General features: G+C 43.5%; 3 protein-coding genes across 3 annotated transcripts in view; 2 read left to right on the forward strand and 1 right to left on the reverse strand.

The window, feature by feature from the left end:
• The window catches only part of LOC146206573 (uncharacterized), an 89,727-nt gene extending 87,717 nt beyond the window's left edge, over positions 1–2,010 (forward strand). Inside the window, exons 9-10 of the mRNA XM_084591305.1 lie at positions 653–863; positions 1,822–2,010. Coding sequence (XP_084447431.1) covers positions 653–863; positions 1,822–1,904 — 294 coding nt within the window. The 3' untranslated portion in view covers positions 1,905–2,010. The remainder of the gene's footprint in view (positions 1–652; positions 864–1,821) is intronic.
• A 4,227-nt stretch (positions 2,011–6,237) lies between these two features.
• On the reverse strand, positions 6,238–8,613 carry LOC146206574 (uncharacterized). The gene has a single exon (XM_084591306.1). It carries the CDS (start codon positions 8,241–8,243, stop codon positions 6,996–6,998), a length of 1,248 nt encoding a protein of 415 aa, XP_084447432.1. The 5' UTR covers positions 8,244–8,613; the 3' UTR covers positions 6,238–6,995.
• Positions 8,614–8,867: 254 nt separating this feature from the next.
• GCS1 (mannosyl-oligosaccharide glucosidase) lies at positions 8,868–12,007 on the forward strand. Its single transcript, XM_084591307.1, has 3 exons — positions 8,868–9,077; positions 9,394–9,959; positions 10,024–12,007. The coding sequence occupies exons 2-3, from the start codon at positions 9,399–9,401 to the stop codon at positions 11,923–11,925; spliced, it is 2,463 nt and encodes an 820-aa protein (XP_084447433.1). The 5' UTR covers positions 8,868–9,077; positions 9,394–9,398; the 3' UTR covers positions 11,926–12,007.
• Positions 12,008–17,262: the final 5,255 nt, after the last annotated feature.

A 17,262-nucleotide genomic window follows, 5' to 3' on the forward strand; every position in this document is an offset into this window, starting at 1 on the left:
TGTCTTGCGTCTTGTTGTTTCCGCACTGTTTACCTGCTGTGTTACTTTAACTAGCCCATACCGCCACTACTTCATTGCACAGACCTCAAAGACTCTACCACGACTACTTTGATCGGGCACGCACCCAAGCCAGGTGGCCACGACTCTCCCTCCAGACTTCCTCCTGTGCCCTATAGCGACAGAGCTTGTTCATTGCGAGTGCTGCCTCATAGGTTTCTGCATGTTGCCTATGAATATGTTTTATTTCGCTATGAATGAATCAGTTTCACAGTAGTCCAGCTGCAGTACGTTTTTGCATCAGCACATTTTCAAAGGGTAACATAGTTAACACGTTAGCACATATTGACTGGTGAGCACGTGCATTGGTGGGGTGCTTATAAGGAAATGCCCAAATTATGTTTAGAGCATTTCCTGTTACCTTGAAAAATAATAAAGCACATGAACAAGAAAGGGGGCATCTAGTCAAATCATCAGAACATGAAAAAGCTGGCTGCATGCAATTTTAACTCGGCTTTTCTCATGGACTTTTAAATGCTGCCCCTGATATTTCTGTGTTATCAGGTCGAAGATATGCTTTTTTGTGTTAGCAACCTTTCAAATAAATGGCTGAAAAAATGCGAGCCCCTAGCAATTGTGATCCTTTTCACTCCAGGTGGATGAGAATGTGACAGACCGAGCCGAAGTTTCAACAGGAAAAGGCACCTTCTATGCTGTGGCCAGGCTTGAGCTGCCAGCAGAGCCAACCCTTGTGAGCAACAGGTCACTGGTGCTGAGGTGCCAAGCGTACATTGGTGACGAGTACACTGGCAGCACAGAACAGCTTGTCGATATTCTGCACCCACAAGTATGGGCAGGCCTTTATGGTGAGTCTTTAAATGTAAACAAATTAAAAGTGCTGCTACATGGGCATTCAGGTATGCTTGATGAACTTCTAAATAACAAACTACTCATCAAGCATAGCTGTATTTTTGCCTTGAGCATTGCCTCACTGTAGCATCTCCCATATCCCACGCAACTTTGTGATGCAACACAGTGTGTCCAAGTTCACGTGTTGCCATAAGGGTTTGTGTGTTTTTAAAGTAAAACCAGCCTTAAAACTAAAGTTTATCCTTCATTTCTGTGTATTTCCGAATGTTTGTAGGCTTGCCATTTTTAGTTAGGTTTGGCCATTGACCCAGTTGGTGCAGTTTTGGTATGAAGTGTTGAGAATTTTGCAAGGCATGAACAAATTCAGGCAAGGGAAGTAATTGTAATTAAAGCTGGACATAGTCATATGCAGCTATGCAGAAAGTCCATGCAGTTATCCAAAATCTTTCACTGCTGAATAAAAATTCATTTCCTCACAGGGCACTTTAATTTTTGTAACAGCCATACCACATCAAAGCCATGTAGATGTACTGACCTGATAAATGTAATCTATTCTGCTTATGTACCAGTTCCCCAGTGTCTCTAACGTATCAAACTTCATAACCAGTGAACGTTGTTCAGTCGCTCAATATTGTACTCACCATCAGTGAGACCAGCGTAAGTTTCTTTATCACCACTTTAAGGCATGTAATTTTCTTAGAAATTTACACACCTCACAGTCATGGTAAGCATGTGTTGGTGAATATGAGCCATCTCTCTTGCATCTATTTCCCATGAAAAAGAGAAGTTTAGCCAGATGATCAATGAACAAGAAATGCACAGTAATGACAGCTGCTAGTGCCATATGAGCACTCTGCAGATGTTAATTTTCACGCCGAGGTAATCCCAATCTGCTTCTTTCAATAGCTGCGCAAACATCTACTGATTACTAAAAACACTGTTTATTTCTCGCAGGTTCCAAAAGCTGGCAACATGGCCCTATCTGGATCCTTACTGTCTTTGCCAGTGTTCTTGCTGCACTTTTTTTTGGCCTTTGAGAGGGCTCATCTCATTTCTACCTTGTATTATAAGTGTACATAATTTAACATAACAAATACAAAGATTTGTTTCTTGTTAACATAATAAAGTTAACCAAAGAGTGTATTTGTTTGCACTATGCATATACGGTATAATACCAGTCGGACACAGGCTTCTCAACTGTGCTATTTATTCACAGACAAGTACTGTGGTTCCCTGTATGCCAAAGGGTATAGAGCAATTAGAAGGACAAAAAAAAAATTAATCTGCTCAGGGCAGTAAAATATGACTGCAATACTTTTTGTATAAGATGAAGTGACTACAAGAGGATGCTGCACATTAAAGGTTCAGGCTAAACTGAAGTACACAAAGGCACAATTTCTGGCTGCACTGTGCATAAAAAGAAGGCCAGCAGAGCTCTCGCTTTCATCTGGTTGCTCATTTGGAAAACACTTAAATGTGGTACAGCATGAAACAGCAAGAAGTGCCATACAGTGGCCCATCAACACGTTGGCCTTGGAAGTGCAATCATGCTTTAACGCCTTGCATTACTATTCAGCAGATACTCCAGAGCCATTCTCACAGACATATATTTTGCTCATTGGCAGCAAGCAGTTATCAGAACCAGAGTAAGAAGTCTGAAGGGACAGGACAAGCACTGCTCAACTCAAAAGGTAGAGTAAAAAGACCACTCTGCATGATCGAAATCGGTTTCCTGATATACATTCATAATGGCAAAGCATCTTGGCAAAGCCAGACGGTACTGCAAAACATTGCAGTAAGCCCAGATATTATTAATAACAGAAATGGCACTAGATATGGTTTATAGTGCAATGTTGTGCAATGTTTTGCCCTGAAACATAAGCAAGCACTACTTGCTTCGTGGCAAATAAACAGGTTTGCAAGACTACTAGTGTCATGGCAAACAAAAATAATTTACTGTGGTGGCAGCGTTTTTCACTGGCAGACACGAAGTATATGACAAGCTGAGTCACAATTTCAATAAACATCAATACTTTCTACAAGACGTTGCCACCTAAGCTTACAGAGCTGTTTTTTGAACTGGACTTCCATGCTAGATAGTAAAATGTTCAGCAGCAAAGAATAGCTGGTCAGAATCATATCCATATGTGTGGCAAAACAATGTCATATAGTTATTTCCAGCTTTAAACACAAATTTATGGACTTGTTCACATAACAAAGAAATTGTGATTCCTCCTCCACAAAATAATAATAGGGTCCAATGCTCTCGTAATCAAAAAACGAAGGAGTTCAGCTTTGGTCTAAATTTACATATTTGGCAGGGAAAAGCAATAAAGGAAAAGGGGCTACTTTAAACTGATACTGCTCTCAATGCCACCAAACAAAAGTTTGTTTCTGTGTGGTATTATGCAAATTTGAACTTGTTTTGTTTCCATGAACCTGTATACAACAAAAGGATCGGCACTTGAAGCTTTTGGGAAATTTTACACGAAGTTATGCACTTTTTTGGTTCAGAAGTAAAAACACCCTAGAGGACAATAAAAAGTGCAAGATGTAAACACATGGGTAGCCAGACCCACCTCTGACACTCTCGTGCGAAAATTAATTTTCTGGCATGATAAATGTACCTACAGAACTGATATGCAGTGTGGTTATCTTTATACCTGTTAAAAAAATAAAAAAATTTATGCATCACTGTGAAAATTGGCTGCAGTGGTTGGCTCATACTACACAAAGGTTGTTACTTATGATGGTGTGCTCCACTTGTGTCAACTTAATAGGCTTAGTGCATAAAATGTGCAGTAGTAATATAAAAACACCAATCTTGATGACAGCTACAAGTAGCCAGTTTTAACTGAACGTACTGAAGCTGTAGTAGTCAGAACTCCGCATTAACACACTGCTCCTTTGATGTAATGGACACATAGTTTACAATTCACCTTTGCTCCCAATTGAGTCGACTTTATGGCCACACAAAGTAAAGTATCACATGCACAGCAGTGTACACAGCCTGAGAGGGTAACGGCAGCCTTGAACTTTATATTGATGTCTAACATGTATGGAGGCACAATTTTTTCTACCAGACATAACTATCTTGCACAATTATGCTATGGATGTCTCAGTGGAATACTCAAACTACTGTCTATATACAGGTTAAAGAAAGAGGCCTCAAGAAATTTTTCCTCTACCAGGGCAATGAAGTGCCAGTGTTAATTGCTCCATGGTACCTACCCAAGGATGGCACACTCATGAAGAGGCCTCAATCATATTCATTGGTCAGGAACCTCATCACTGAATTTTACCTGCTGTAATTTACAGTCAATAACACCTATGTAGGAAGCTCTGGAAAACATCGCTGATGCAGTTGTTGCTCTAAAATTATCCACAAATCCCATTTAGAGGTGCTGAATAATAGCAGAGAGACAATCTCAGCTTTAGTAACAAACTACACAACAAGCAGCCCATGCCCACAGAGAAATTACAAGGGCATTAAAAAATTACAATAGGTCCAGAAACACTAAAGTGCACAACATAAAAAAAAAACCATGTGCAAAACTTCGTGTTCTTCATGTTTAAGCATTGCAGGGAACCTGGTTTAAATAAAGGAATATTTGTCTGCCTATTAAGCATGGAAAGTAAATATACTCAGCTAGTACAGCTTATGCCCACAAGCCTTGTGAGCCAGGCCTCACTGTTAAACCTTAAAAAGTGCACAGAGCTGAAAAATGAACCAGAAAGCTAAGTACTTCCCTTCCTTGCCAGTATCATATCACTGCCTCACTTATAAGTGCCTTCTCAGCTCACATCATCATCATCATCAGCCTGGCTATACCCACTGCAGAGCGAAGGCCTCTCCCATATTCCTCTAATTAACCTGGTCCTGTGCTAGATGCATCCACTTGACCCCTGCGAACGTCTTAAGTCATTTGCCCATCTAACTTTCTGCCGCCCCCTGCTACGCTTTCCTTCCCTTGTAATCGTTTGTTACCTTAAGCAACCATCGGTTATCCTCTCTTTGCACTACATGTCCTTCTCATGCCCATTTCTTGATTTCCACTAGAATATTGGTAACTTGAGTTATTTCTTAACACCTAAAAATACTGGTCCATCATGATGCACCATAAACGGATGAAATGGGCAGAAAGGAGCGAAATGCCAAGTGAAAGCTGCAAGTGAAGGGAATAAGGAGAGCATGGTTGGCATGAAAGTAGCATTGAGAGGAAATAAGTAGGTTCTCGCAGGGGAGAGGATGGAAAAAATATGCCTTCTCGAAGGAGCTTGGAGCACTCCTCCTCAATGAATTCTTTACGAGGACATTGCTTGTGGCATTTTTGAACGCTAAAATTCTTAGCAACGGTCGTTCACCCACAATGCTTGAGAGGCTTTGCCTAATCTATGTTCTAGTACCGTTGCTCTCATCATTCCCACAATACAGATCTGCACCAGCACTGTGAAATGCTCATGGCACCGTCTCGGTGACTGCACTTCACCCTTTGCCTCCATTGGCGAAGGAATAGTGCTTGTAGCTGCCACGTGGGCAGTTGGAGAGCACCGCTAGCACGCATGAAGTGCAAAAGAAGGAAAAAATTTCAAGCAAAGAAAATGACAAGCAGCTTTTGGAGCACGATTTTGCAGTGTGTTGAGCAGGTGTATCCTGCTTGCTTGCTTGGATGCTCATTAGCATGTGATGTAATGATTGGGCACACATACCTATTACATTCAAAATGTGTCAGAGCCTCTCTAAATGCTGCAATCACATGGCATCCAAAAACTATGCTCTTGCCATGACACACTGATGGAACTGTGCCAGTTTTCATGGGGTCCTTAGGTTTGGCAACAAACTGTCTCAAGGACTCTTCTCTCACTACCAGGTGGTGGTGATGGTAATAACGTCTATTTAGCCCCAAAGAAAAAGGTTATTTATACCCATCCATGATGAGCGCAGCCCACGACAACAATAGTGATGTGATCCGGTACCAGTAGAGCACTAGGCCGCTAGCAGGAGTGCTAAAAGCTCGGAGGAGCTAAGTTGTTTGATGAAAACCTTAAGCAACAGCACAGTGACACTTTTATGGTAGTACAGCATTTCATACTTGCTCACTGATTGCACTTATCAATTTTTGCCCCCGCTAGCTAAGAATAAAGAACTGGATGGAGTACAGATTCGCAAATTCGCTGCAGCACCAGCAACCAAGGTAACAAAGTTAAATACAAAGTTATAAAGCATACAAGTGGCTTTAAGTAACCAGAACTGCTGTATAAGGAACAAGGAACTACAAGTGGAAAAACACCTGACAACTAATAACAGTCCCGATACTCCAAAAGCTTGCATAAACTTCCTAAGTGAGCTGAGCACCAAACCTTTGCTCCAAGCAGCCTCTAGTTTTCTTGCAAACATTGCACCACTTAAAGGACCCATCCAAAGACCCATTCAAGCATTACTAAGAAGCCATGCATATCAATCCTCACTTGCACAGGCATTCACATATTATGAGTCCCATGGGCCTAGAAAAGCTAGAATTAGCTTTCAGCCCATATGCCTTTTCACAATGTTTTCATTTTCTTTCAGATATTTGCTATGTTTGGTTAAAATACGCGACTCCTAAAGGAAGGAAACACAGAATGCAGGCCATAATATTTAACAAGGCTTAACATACAAAATGACTAGGGTTTCTCAGTCGCATATAAAGACTTGAGAATGGCCACTTTATGTGACATATTTGTCTAAACATCTGCACGGTGAACCCACAACTACCTTGCTCATAAGTGCAAATAGTTTACAAGCCCCAATCTAAGATTTAAGTAGACAGCACACTGACAACAGATATATAACAAAAAGAATAACATATTTCGCTTTGGAATCATAGATTCATTAGTCCAACAGCATAGGCATATGACGCACATTTTAGCATTAGAGAAATAATCTCGGACAGCTGCACTTTTCTTTGGCAAGCTAAAGTGAAAAATGGGTATGGTTGGACGTTTGACCGCTGGGACAGAAAACCTGGGATGCCTTGCTGGAATGCAAGAAAAATGCAAGCACCTTGCATGCAAACAAATATTGTCAGAACCGTTAATCACATTTTCTTGCTATTGCAGCACCGCCAGTTCTATGCCAGTATGCAAGGTCAGGAAGTGAGGGCTACCTTTGTTTGCTGCAGCTTGCAATAGCATTCAACAAGTGGGTGCAGAATTCGGTTCAGTTTGGTCCTGACCTGGGCATCTGTTGGGAAGCAAGGTACGGTTTCAGCTCCAGCATGCCAAGCAGCATACACAAGAGCCTCACTTTGCAACTGGCCTGGGCTGTTGTGGTACCATGTGTTTCCAGATAAACTTAATCGGTATGCACCACTGGTAGTCCAAAATGCCCAGAGACTTGGCAACACACCACAGAAACTTCCTTGTAAGGCCAATTTTTCTAGCAGTGTGCCCTCGGTAAGATCATATAGCTGCACAGCCGAGTCTTGAAACAGACACAGTGTAGATGCCATAACGCTGCATCCCACTATATGGGGAGGCACTTCTTGCAAGGTTACACGCTGCAAAACCTCTCCAGAAGAGCTCAGTATAACAACAGTGCTGTCCTTGAGGAGCAGATACAGGCAGTTGGCCAGTGGTGACACACAACCATGGAGAACAACTGTGGCATGCGTTTGCATCTGCCAGAATCGAATGTGCCTCTTGTAGAAACTAGCCATGTCCAAAGGTGACGATAGTGATGTAGTCAACAGCACTGCCCGCTTTGCCAATGAGCCCATTTTGAGATGAGCACTGCCAAACACAAGATAAACGCTTGGTGGATCTGGCAGGCTTGGGATAATGATGACAGCATGTTGCAAAACATACAATTGGAAAGCTGGTAGCCTATGAGCCAAGCACTGAGTGCTTGGAAGCTCATCTCTGTCTAATGAGAGAGAGCATTTCCATAGCGAGTATCCCACCTCGGCCGGAAATTGTGTTGATCGCTGAATCCAATAGAGACTGCTGCTGGTGCTAGAACTAGCGTATTCTACTGTGCACGTCACGTCCATCGGCAACCTAAAGCTCACTTCCTCAACCCACCCATCTTCAGGCACGAACTGCAAGGTGCGTATGCTGCCGTCATCGAAAATGAGGGCGACATGGTTGCTTCTCACACTAAGGAGGGTTCTCAGGGACGAAGCTAATGCTACTTTCATTGACTTCAGAATGGACGGCGACATGTTCACACAGCATGCATACAAGTTTTCGTCACCTTTTAAGATATAAAACAAATGGTTCACCCGCACACACCACAACTTTACAACGTCGGCCTCTTGAAAGTTTTCGATAGGCACGGGTATCGGCACCACTTGAAAACGGTCGTGTTCTTCGAGGCAACTGATAAACGATAACATGACAGGGCTATTGTCGGTAGGAAGTATTTAAAAGAAAGAGAAAGGCTTGGTCGGCTTGGTGCTTTCGTGACGGTAAAGCGTACCCTAGCTGGATGTTCATGAGTCACAGCGGCACGAAGAGAGCGTTCAAAACACGCCAGGGGAGCGCCAGGATGAAGAGTTTTGCTGTGCCGCTAGATAAACACTACTATTACTTTTACTAGAGTCGCACTGATTCACCACCACAACCAAACCACCACACTTTCCGTCAGCTGTCGCTCAGTCGGGGCAAACCATGGGTCGAACCACCGTCCGTCAGCTCGAAACCAGTGACTCGAAAGCTGGTCGGCCGGTCCGGTCGCAAGGAGGTGGCCGGTCGCCTGGCGGCCTGGGTCGGCAGCCGGAAACGGAAAAGGCTGATCACTATGGAGGAAGCAACTGAAGGAGCTGGATATATTCCCGTTCATTGCCCCTCGTTTTTGCCTTTTTTTTTTTTTTTTTTTTTTTTTTTTTTTTTTTTTTTGTAGTTATCATTTGGTGATTGACCAGGGCACATCGTTTGTGTTCACCCATTGCGAAGGGGTCGACCACCACTACATCATCGTGATTTCAAAGAAAAAGAAATAATAAAGAAACAAGGCGACAGGGCCTTGAATCGTGAAGATAAGTGGCGCGTGTGGCTAAATACATCTAGCTGTCGACTAAAACCGCTAAAACTCGTGGCATTCGCATGTATTCGTCGATCTTGAACGTGGTCGGTGGTATGCTGCTGGCGCGTTATCTTGTGAATTTTTGTTGCGATGAGCAAGCTAAGTTGGCATAAAGCGCCAACTTCACATTAGGATATATAGCAAGGTAAGTATCCCACTGCAGTAGCCTTTGGAAACTGAGTGCGGGCGGAGCCGCGCGAATTCCCCGTGGCTTGCTGGGTTTGAAATGAGGTTACAGTATGTACGCATAACTGTGGATTTAAGCTCTAGAAAAAAGTAAATGACTTAATGTGGAGGCGCACATGGTTGAATCGCATAAAGTGCTGCTGCTCCTTGTACTCCACGCGTTCGTTTCGCCCAGGTTCGCCGCGCCGGCTCTTCAATGTTGTTTCGTACTCGCTCAGTGTAAATCGACAAAGATTAATACGAAGGAAATGCTGAAAGTTCTTTCTACTTTCCAGCTTCGATGATGGCTCGTCAAAGGAAGGTAGAAGCTGCGCGTTCTGCGCCTGTACGTCCCGCGTCCAAGCCAGTGGTTGCCCGCGTACGGAAGGCCAGCCCAGAACCGAAGTTTGACTCCAAGTTCACCATATTTGTAGTGTTCAACGGCTGTCTGATAATCTCTGTCATCATTTATGTGTACTTTCTTCATTACTTGGAATCGTGGGTCATTCGACCTGTGGACCTGCCGAAAGTTGTCACCAAGTCTGGACTCGACATACCAGAACGGTTTTGGGGAAGTTACAGGAGTTCGGCGTACTTTGGCTTGAAGACTCGCAGCGCCCAGCCACTGATAGCTGGGTTGATGTGGTTCACACACAAGATTAAGAACCAAAATTTGCCTATTCGGCATTGGTGCAATCAATGGGACAGACTTCAGCAATATGGGTGGTTACGACATGATGGTGTCAACTTTGGAACACAGCGGATTGTTGACGAGGATTATGTGATTGAGACATCATTTGTGAAGAGAACAGGTGGTCTGAATGGCGGAGACTGGACGGCACGGATTGCTGTGAAGCCCAAGGTGAGGTAAACAGCGCTTTTACTAAGCAATTACTGACATTAAACATGCTTTCCTTTTTTTCCAGGCACCAGGTGCAGTCCCTACAGCTCCAATGTCTCTGCTCTTCTATTTTGCTACTGATGGTCACGGTCGCCTCTGGCCCAATGTTGATGCCAAGTCTCATCTTGAATACATTTCTGGAGAAACTCAGGATCTGGGACAGTTTACAGCCACATTTAAAGACAAGAATACAGATAATGTAATACATTATAGCTACCTCAGTACAGTTGCACCTGGGCTCGAAAACTTAAAAGAAACTGTGTTGCACAATTTGATGACTTACCGACGAAAAAAAGGTTCAAGAGATCTTTACGTCACGCGTGGTACTGTCCTTTCAACAGAGGATAGGGATCGTAAAAGGTCTCCAAACTTTGTTCTTACCCAGGTGACAGTGATGCCCCCATATGAACTAGAAGTAATCTTTGAATCTGGAAGTTTTGAAAACAGGCCGAACACACTTACAGGAGAAAATTTTGACCAGGTTCTGTCTGAACACATTTCCAAGTTTGATGAACGATTTGATAAACTGTTCAACTTGCGTAGCAAAGGCTTTAGTGAGGAAGACAATGAAGCAGCAAAAGAAGTCTTAAGTAATTTGGTGGGAGGTATTGGCTATTTTTATGGCTCTTCCCTAGTGCAGTCATCTCACAACAAGGAACCTGTGGAATACTGGAAAGCACCTCTCTATACAGCAGTGCCATCAAGATCCTTTTTTCCCAGAGGCTTCCTCTGGGATGAAGGATTCCACAATCTTTTGCTGATGCGCTGGGACACAGAAATTTCTAAGGACATACTTGCACACTGGCTCGACTTGATGAATATTGATGGATGGATACCACGTGAGCAAATCCTGGGTGCTGAAGCACGCTCTCAAGTACCATCTGAATTTGTCGTGCAGAAGGACACGAATGCCAATCCACCGGCCTTGCTACTTACGCTTGAAGCCCTTTTGAATCAGCCTCACGTTCTGGCAGCACACAGAGGGTTTCTTGAGCGAGCTTTTCCACGTTTCCTCAAGCTTTTTAACTGGCTGAATACCACACAGGTGGGCAAAGTGCCGGGCTCATATCGATGGAGAGGCAGAGATGCAAGTAGCCGCACAGAATTGAATCCAAAAACGCTGACATCAGGATTGGATGACTACCCACGAGCATCGCACCCATCTGAAGATGAGCGCCATGTAGACCTTCACTGCTGGCTAGCTTTTTCATCTGGTGTGTTGGCTCAGGCAGCACATCTGCTGAATGACCCCAGTAGCCACAGCCTTACAGCCACACACCAGCTGCTGAGTAACAGTGCAGTGCTGGATAAAATGTACTTGTCGCCACAGACTCAGCGATACTGTGACTACGGTCTGCACACTGACAAGGTGCGCCTAGTAGAGCAGAAACCACCACCAGGCCAGGCACCAGGAGCACCACCGCTGCCCAAAGTCCGACTGGCCATGGAGGCTCCTCGGTTACAGTATGTGGAGCACTTTGGTTATGTGAGCCTGTTTCCATTTCTGTTACGCCTGCTCACACCCGACAACCCTGTCCTAGGAAAACTGCTGACAGACCTTCATGATCCTGGTCTACTGTGGACAGATTATGGCCTGAGGTCTCTCTCCAAAAATTCGCCACTGTACAAGATGTACAACACAGAGACAGACCCACCTTACTGGAGGGGTGCAATTTGGATTAATATCAACTACTTAGCAGTGAAAGCTCTGCATCACTACAGTGATCTGCCTGGTCCCTTCCAGGAAAAAGCATTTCACTTGTATAAGGAGCTCAGAAGTAACATCATCAACAATATTCTAAGGGAGTACCGTCGCACAAAGTACATATGGGAGAACTATGACGACCGCACAGGCGAGGGCCACGGGTCGCACCCATTCACGGGCTGGTCGGCCCTCCTGGTGCTGGTAATGGGGGAAGTCTATTAGTTCTCTGCATTCCTAAATTGTGCATTTGTTAAGAGACTAAGTCATTTTACCTTTTTCAATTAAAATTTGCCAGCCCTTTCTATGTGTTCGTGCTTGCTGCAAACAGAACTCAACCCAAGTGTGGTACTTGAACAGATGCGCTAACACTTAATAATTAATCAAGTATGTACTTTTGTGCCGTGCGAGCTGCAATGCATCAAGTTGGTCTTGATCATTTCTAGAGACAGGTATGTTTCAGAGCAATTGCTACGAGGTTCTCTTCCACATGTGCATACTCTGGTGTTCGCTGACCAACTATTCTTTTCATGTTAAGTCCCGCAGCACGCACATTATCCGGAAAAGCAGTATATATTTTTGCTTGAGAGGAAAATAACAGCTACCTATATTCTTTGCAAGCACCAGGGTGTATTTTCCTTGTGTCAGTTGCCTTAGAATAAAGCACTGAGGAATGACCTGGTCTTCCCAAACAGTGTACAAGCTACGAGAGAAAAGGACACAAGTGAATAGCTTGCATATTAGTAGCATGCCTAGTTCCTTACAACAAGGTGATATTTAGAAACTTTTGACGACAATGCCATCCAGACATGGACAAAAATACCATCGCACACTGAAGAAGTAGCAAACCTGCTTGGTAGAAAAGAGCTTGGCTTGCATTTTTGAGTGTGCAGTAACACAGGACATTGATATAAACAGTCCTATTAGCTAAAATTGACAGTACGCCCTGGCATAAGTTTTGTTGAACAAAGAGTATATGTTGCGCAACTTTGACAGGTTGCCATCTTATGCTGTGGCTTTCCAAAAAAGTACACATTTCACTTTGCTAACCATAATTGGGCAGTTCTGAGTAGGGTCAGAGCGCCCTATGATGCTAGCAAAATACTAAACCATTCGCCCTTTCAGCATAGCATATTCAGCTCATGTGCACAGGCGCCTCGCCAATTCCTTGTATGCCAAACTGAAAGGGCCACCTTTCTAAAACAATTGTTTTGAGGACTGCAAACAGCAGTACCTGTTCGCTCCCTTCTTACGCAGCAGCAGAAGTGATGGCAATGTGCCAAAGTTATAGCGCCAGCGCATACGTCATGCGCCGAGGCTGACAACACGCGATAAAAATAACCCGAGATTTCCCCCTTGACGAGCTGGAAAGTACCCCATGTTAAATCTATATATCATCATCGCTGTTCTTTGGAGTATCGACAGCGATCTGACCCACGAGACTTCGAGCTACGAGTGAACGTTGCCTTAGAAAAACAATTATTGCTGACGAATCAGCTCATCAGCTGTTTCAGCTTTTCGATAGATTGAGGCAAATAATTCAAGCAAGACACATATGTACAATTACAGACTTTATTTTTCACACATATTCCATACCATATGTGTCAGTTATTTGCGGAAGAGGAATATCTCTTCCGCAAATGACTGACACATATGGGCCCTTTTCCTGTAAACCACTTAACTGAGTTTGGAGACGAAACGAAGAGGCCTCCTTCTGCTATGCGATGTCAGTGCATGTTAAAGATACCCAGGTGGTCGAAATTACTACGGAGCCCTTCGCAGGGGTGGAAGCAGGCTCGAGCATTTTGGAGCAGCTTTGGGAGCAGTAATAAAGCCATTTCGGAGCAGCTTTAGAGCAACGAAACGAGAGTTTTGGAGCATGTTTCTAAGGCATACTCCTTTGATAATTGCCGTTTTTTTTTTTTTTTCGTTGTGAAATATAAAATCTCCCATCTGATTCATTTTTATGCAAGTTCAATGCCTTTCCAACTTTGCACTCCGCTCCGACAAGACAAACGACCAAAGCATGTAAAGATATATAATGCAGGCTGAGCTTAGCAACAACATGGAAAAGACTAGCAGCAAACAGAAAGCTTGCTGGTGCACTTCATAACTGAACACCCATGTCTGGCCTGAAGTGTTCGCCTATTATGACTCAAATGATTCAAATGTTGAGTCTATCACTTAGATGCTCTAAAGTGTCACTGCAGCTCATTTTGCACGCTTTCTTTATTTTGCTGTGTTGCATTGTGATAGTGCACAACCGCGTAAATTTTTCGCTTTGTACGAACAATGGTGAATAGCCAAGGATTCAAAGAAGGTCTAATCGCAACCGAAACAAAAGAAACAAGGGGTCACGTGACTACTCGTACAGACTACAGTGCAAGTTAACAGGTTAACACACATTCGATACGGTTTGTTGTAAATACATTTTTCTTTGGCATGCTGTCGCAAAATAACTTGCAATCGTTATGACTGGCAAAGTAAATACATTTTACTTTGCCATGTTGTTGTCGCAAAATAACTAATTCTTGCAATCGTTATGACTGTTGTTGGATTTGGCAATAGTTTTGCGGTGTAATAAGCCACTATGCCAGCCGAATGCCAGCCACACAACCTACACAGAGCGTTGTCGCCGTTTCACTCGGTTCGCGCTGTCGCGTGCATGCGTCTTCCCCAGTAGGCGACGGAGCAAACCATGATCCCATAACAGTGTCAATATGAAGCCCTTTTAAAGTTACAGTTGTCCTTCAGGACATCCGAGGTCCAAAGAAGGTCCGGTCTCCCTGTGTTTGGCCTGCTATCACAGCGGGGACCTTAAACACAGCTGGCATAGTGTTCGGTGACTGCTGTGTGCGTGTCACCACACGACTGCCCCCTTGCCAGGGTACGGCAGTCATCCCGAAACAAATACCTCCGCCCCCCGGACATCCGGGGGGGGGGGGGGGGGGGAGTGCCGGGGATGACGTATGAATGATGACGGGCAGATAGGTTATGCGAGACCTTGAGGTGCGGCGCCCTCTGGTGCCAAACCTCCTTTCATCTGACAACGGCACCATGATCGCTTTCGCCGCGCCGCCTTGTCGCTTCGCTCACTTTTTCGCTCACATGCGTTTCCCGCTTTAATCATGAGCGTACCATGACTGGCTGTCAAAATATCGTTGTTCAGCTAGCGCGTATGTTCAAAGATAAAATTACTGGGTACTTTACTAGACAATTGTTCTAGTCTCGTGAAAATGCCCTGTAGTGGCTGATATGCTACAGAAAGAAAAGCATGCAGTGTTTGGGCAGTTGGGAAACTTCTTTTAAGGTGGGGCTTAAACAATTAACAGGTATGTATTCAGATACCCCCCCCCCCCCTCTCCCCCTCTCCTTCCGTTCTTCTCAAATAAAATATGTAATATGAATGGAAAGAAATGGACACGGGAAATCATATCACAAAATATATTTATGACGCCAAAACTAAGTCTCCCATACCTGCACAATTGAAGAAAGCTATCATCCATTATAAGGGCAGCGATGGGTAGAGAAAACACACTCAGCGTGTGTGGAAAGCGCCAGAGCGACAGCAGACGCCGTCACACAAGGAAAGTTGCTGTTTCATGAGCAATGCATGTATGAGCATTGGACTGCTCTGCAATAATTGGACACATGACAAATGTACTTAATGAAATTTAAATGCTTAAACAAATCTTTCCTCTACAACAGAAGGATGCAGCCAAGGAAAGCAGTTTGAACATTTTAACACTGCTTTTTGTTCAATAGTGGTTGTCAAATGAACAAGAGGTGCTTTGCAGAATATGTAGGACAAATTTAAGGTTGGGAATAATGCAACCACGGATAACTACCCTCGCTGCAGCTTAACAGTAAGCGTAGAACCGATTTGCGTTGGATGCCAGAACACCGGAGCAGGTTCTCATTAAGCTGGTTTATTCCTACACATTCCTTCAGAGTTTGATTTTTGATAATGTGACCAATTCATGCATGCATGTAAAGTTTACATGCACTAGCCATATATTTTATTAGGGCTGTCATAAATCAACAAACCCAAGTTGAACATATTACATACAGTAATGGTCTTTCAATCCACACGACTGTACAGTTGTACACACAGCTCAGTTAAGTTCCTCAACATACACAAGGCAATAAATTATAGTTGCAGTCTGCAGCTTATGGACCTTTGGAGTAGCTGCTTATGACAGGACTAACCAACACACTAACTAACCAACATAATGTCGCAAGCAAAACCTTTTAAAACAAATTTCTACTTTCGAAACTATACACGAAAATTGCTCTTCTACATTTCAAAATTTTACCTGCCCTAGAAGCTTTTGCCTAGATAAGTGTGAAAAAAATTTGGTTTTAGTATGCTATATGCACAACTGCAACATACTGATATGCAAGAATTTTCAGAACGAGGAATTGTATGCACTCATAAAATTAGCTGCCACGGTATGCATGTGACACAAAGACATATATAGGAACATATCCTGGCTCATAAAGCAATCAAATGCACAGCAGGATGCCTCTATTTTAAACTAGCACACCACTATAACATATAGTTTATTCCTTTCCAGAGAATGTAGGTGAACCTCAAGGCCACACTCGGCAGCTTTTTATGATTATTCAGGTGCATTCTTTTCATAAAAAAAGACTACCTTCTGTGTGGGTGTACACAATTCCCATTTTTCGATACTACTTGCCTTGTCCCACACACTGCTGATGAACAATGATGAGCATTTTAACTAAAGCATTAATGTTCAGCACAAAACCTGGCATCAGCATTGCGACTGAAGAAGTGTTCCTCTGGAAGGTGGTAGCAGTTGGCGACATAGTTGGGCACTGACTGGTTGGCGGACTGTGCAATGTCACAAGACCACATGACATGGCAAAGTTGGCAGGAGCTTCAAGAAAGGAAAGATGGCGAACAAACTTGGAACACTTGGATCCCAGGTCAGACATGTTAGCCCTAGGCCACTCAGGCACGTTTGTACAATTTGGTTAATTCAAGTTTGGCATTATATCTATGCCGGGTGGCCTTCCACGTAATGCGGGGTATCTTACAACACTTTATGCTAATAAGTATGTGCAAAATAACAGAGGCACAAATGAAGGGATTAGCGATCTTAAGTGGGTAGCAAAGTGCATGTACATGATTGAGGGTCTGCAGATGGCAGCCATTAACACTGTCACGTAAGTGTCCCCAAACTTCTTTCACTGTATGTAGCAGCCACTTGGAGCTGGGTCATGTTGGTCTAAGCTAATGTATCAACACCTGTGTGAATAAACATCTAAATTAGGTGTGCCAGTGCCATTGAGGTCATGAGTATATATTTTTTTTATCATTCCTGCACCTTGTGAACAAACAAGAGCTCTAAAACAGTGCCAAAAGCTTATGTCCTATACAGTCGTAAATCAAATTCACTTTGGGATTTCTTTACAACCACACAACATGCACCAGTCCCACTACCATACTTTGGCTTGCAAGACATTAAAGAAATTAAAACCAGGCAATACAGAAAGCGTGAAATGAAAAAAAAAAAAAAAAAAAAAAAAGAGCAG

Source organism: Amblyomma maculatum, chromosome 1, assembly GCF_055883805.1.
Source record: "Amblyomma maculatum isolate TAMU_Amacu chromosome 1, ASM5588380v1, whole genome shotgun sequence".
NCBI lineage: Eukaryota > Metazoa > Arthropoda > Arachnida > Ixodida > Ixodidae > Amblyomma > Amblyomma maculatum.

What these genes read in the sequence shown, in the direction of transcription:
- LOC146206574 (XM_084591306.1), bottom strand. Translation starts at nt 8,243, where the DNA reads ATGTTATCGTTTATCAGTTGCCTCGAAGAACACGACCGTTTTCAAGTG.
- GCS1 (XM_084591307.1), top strand. Translation starts at nt 9,399, where the DNA reads ATGATGGCTCGTCAAAGGAAGGTAGAAGCTGCGCGTTCTGCGCCTGTA. An exon ending in GGATTGCTGTGAAGCCCAAG is followed by an intron (nt 9,960 to 10,023) that starts GTGAGGTAAACA and finishes CTTTTTTTCCAG; the next exon opens with GCACCAGGTGCAGTCCCTAC.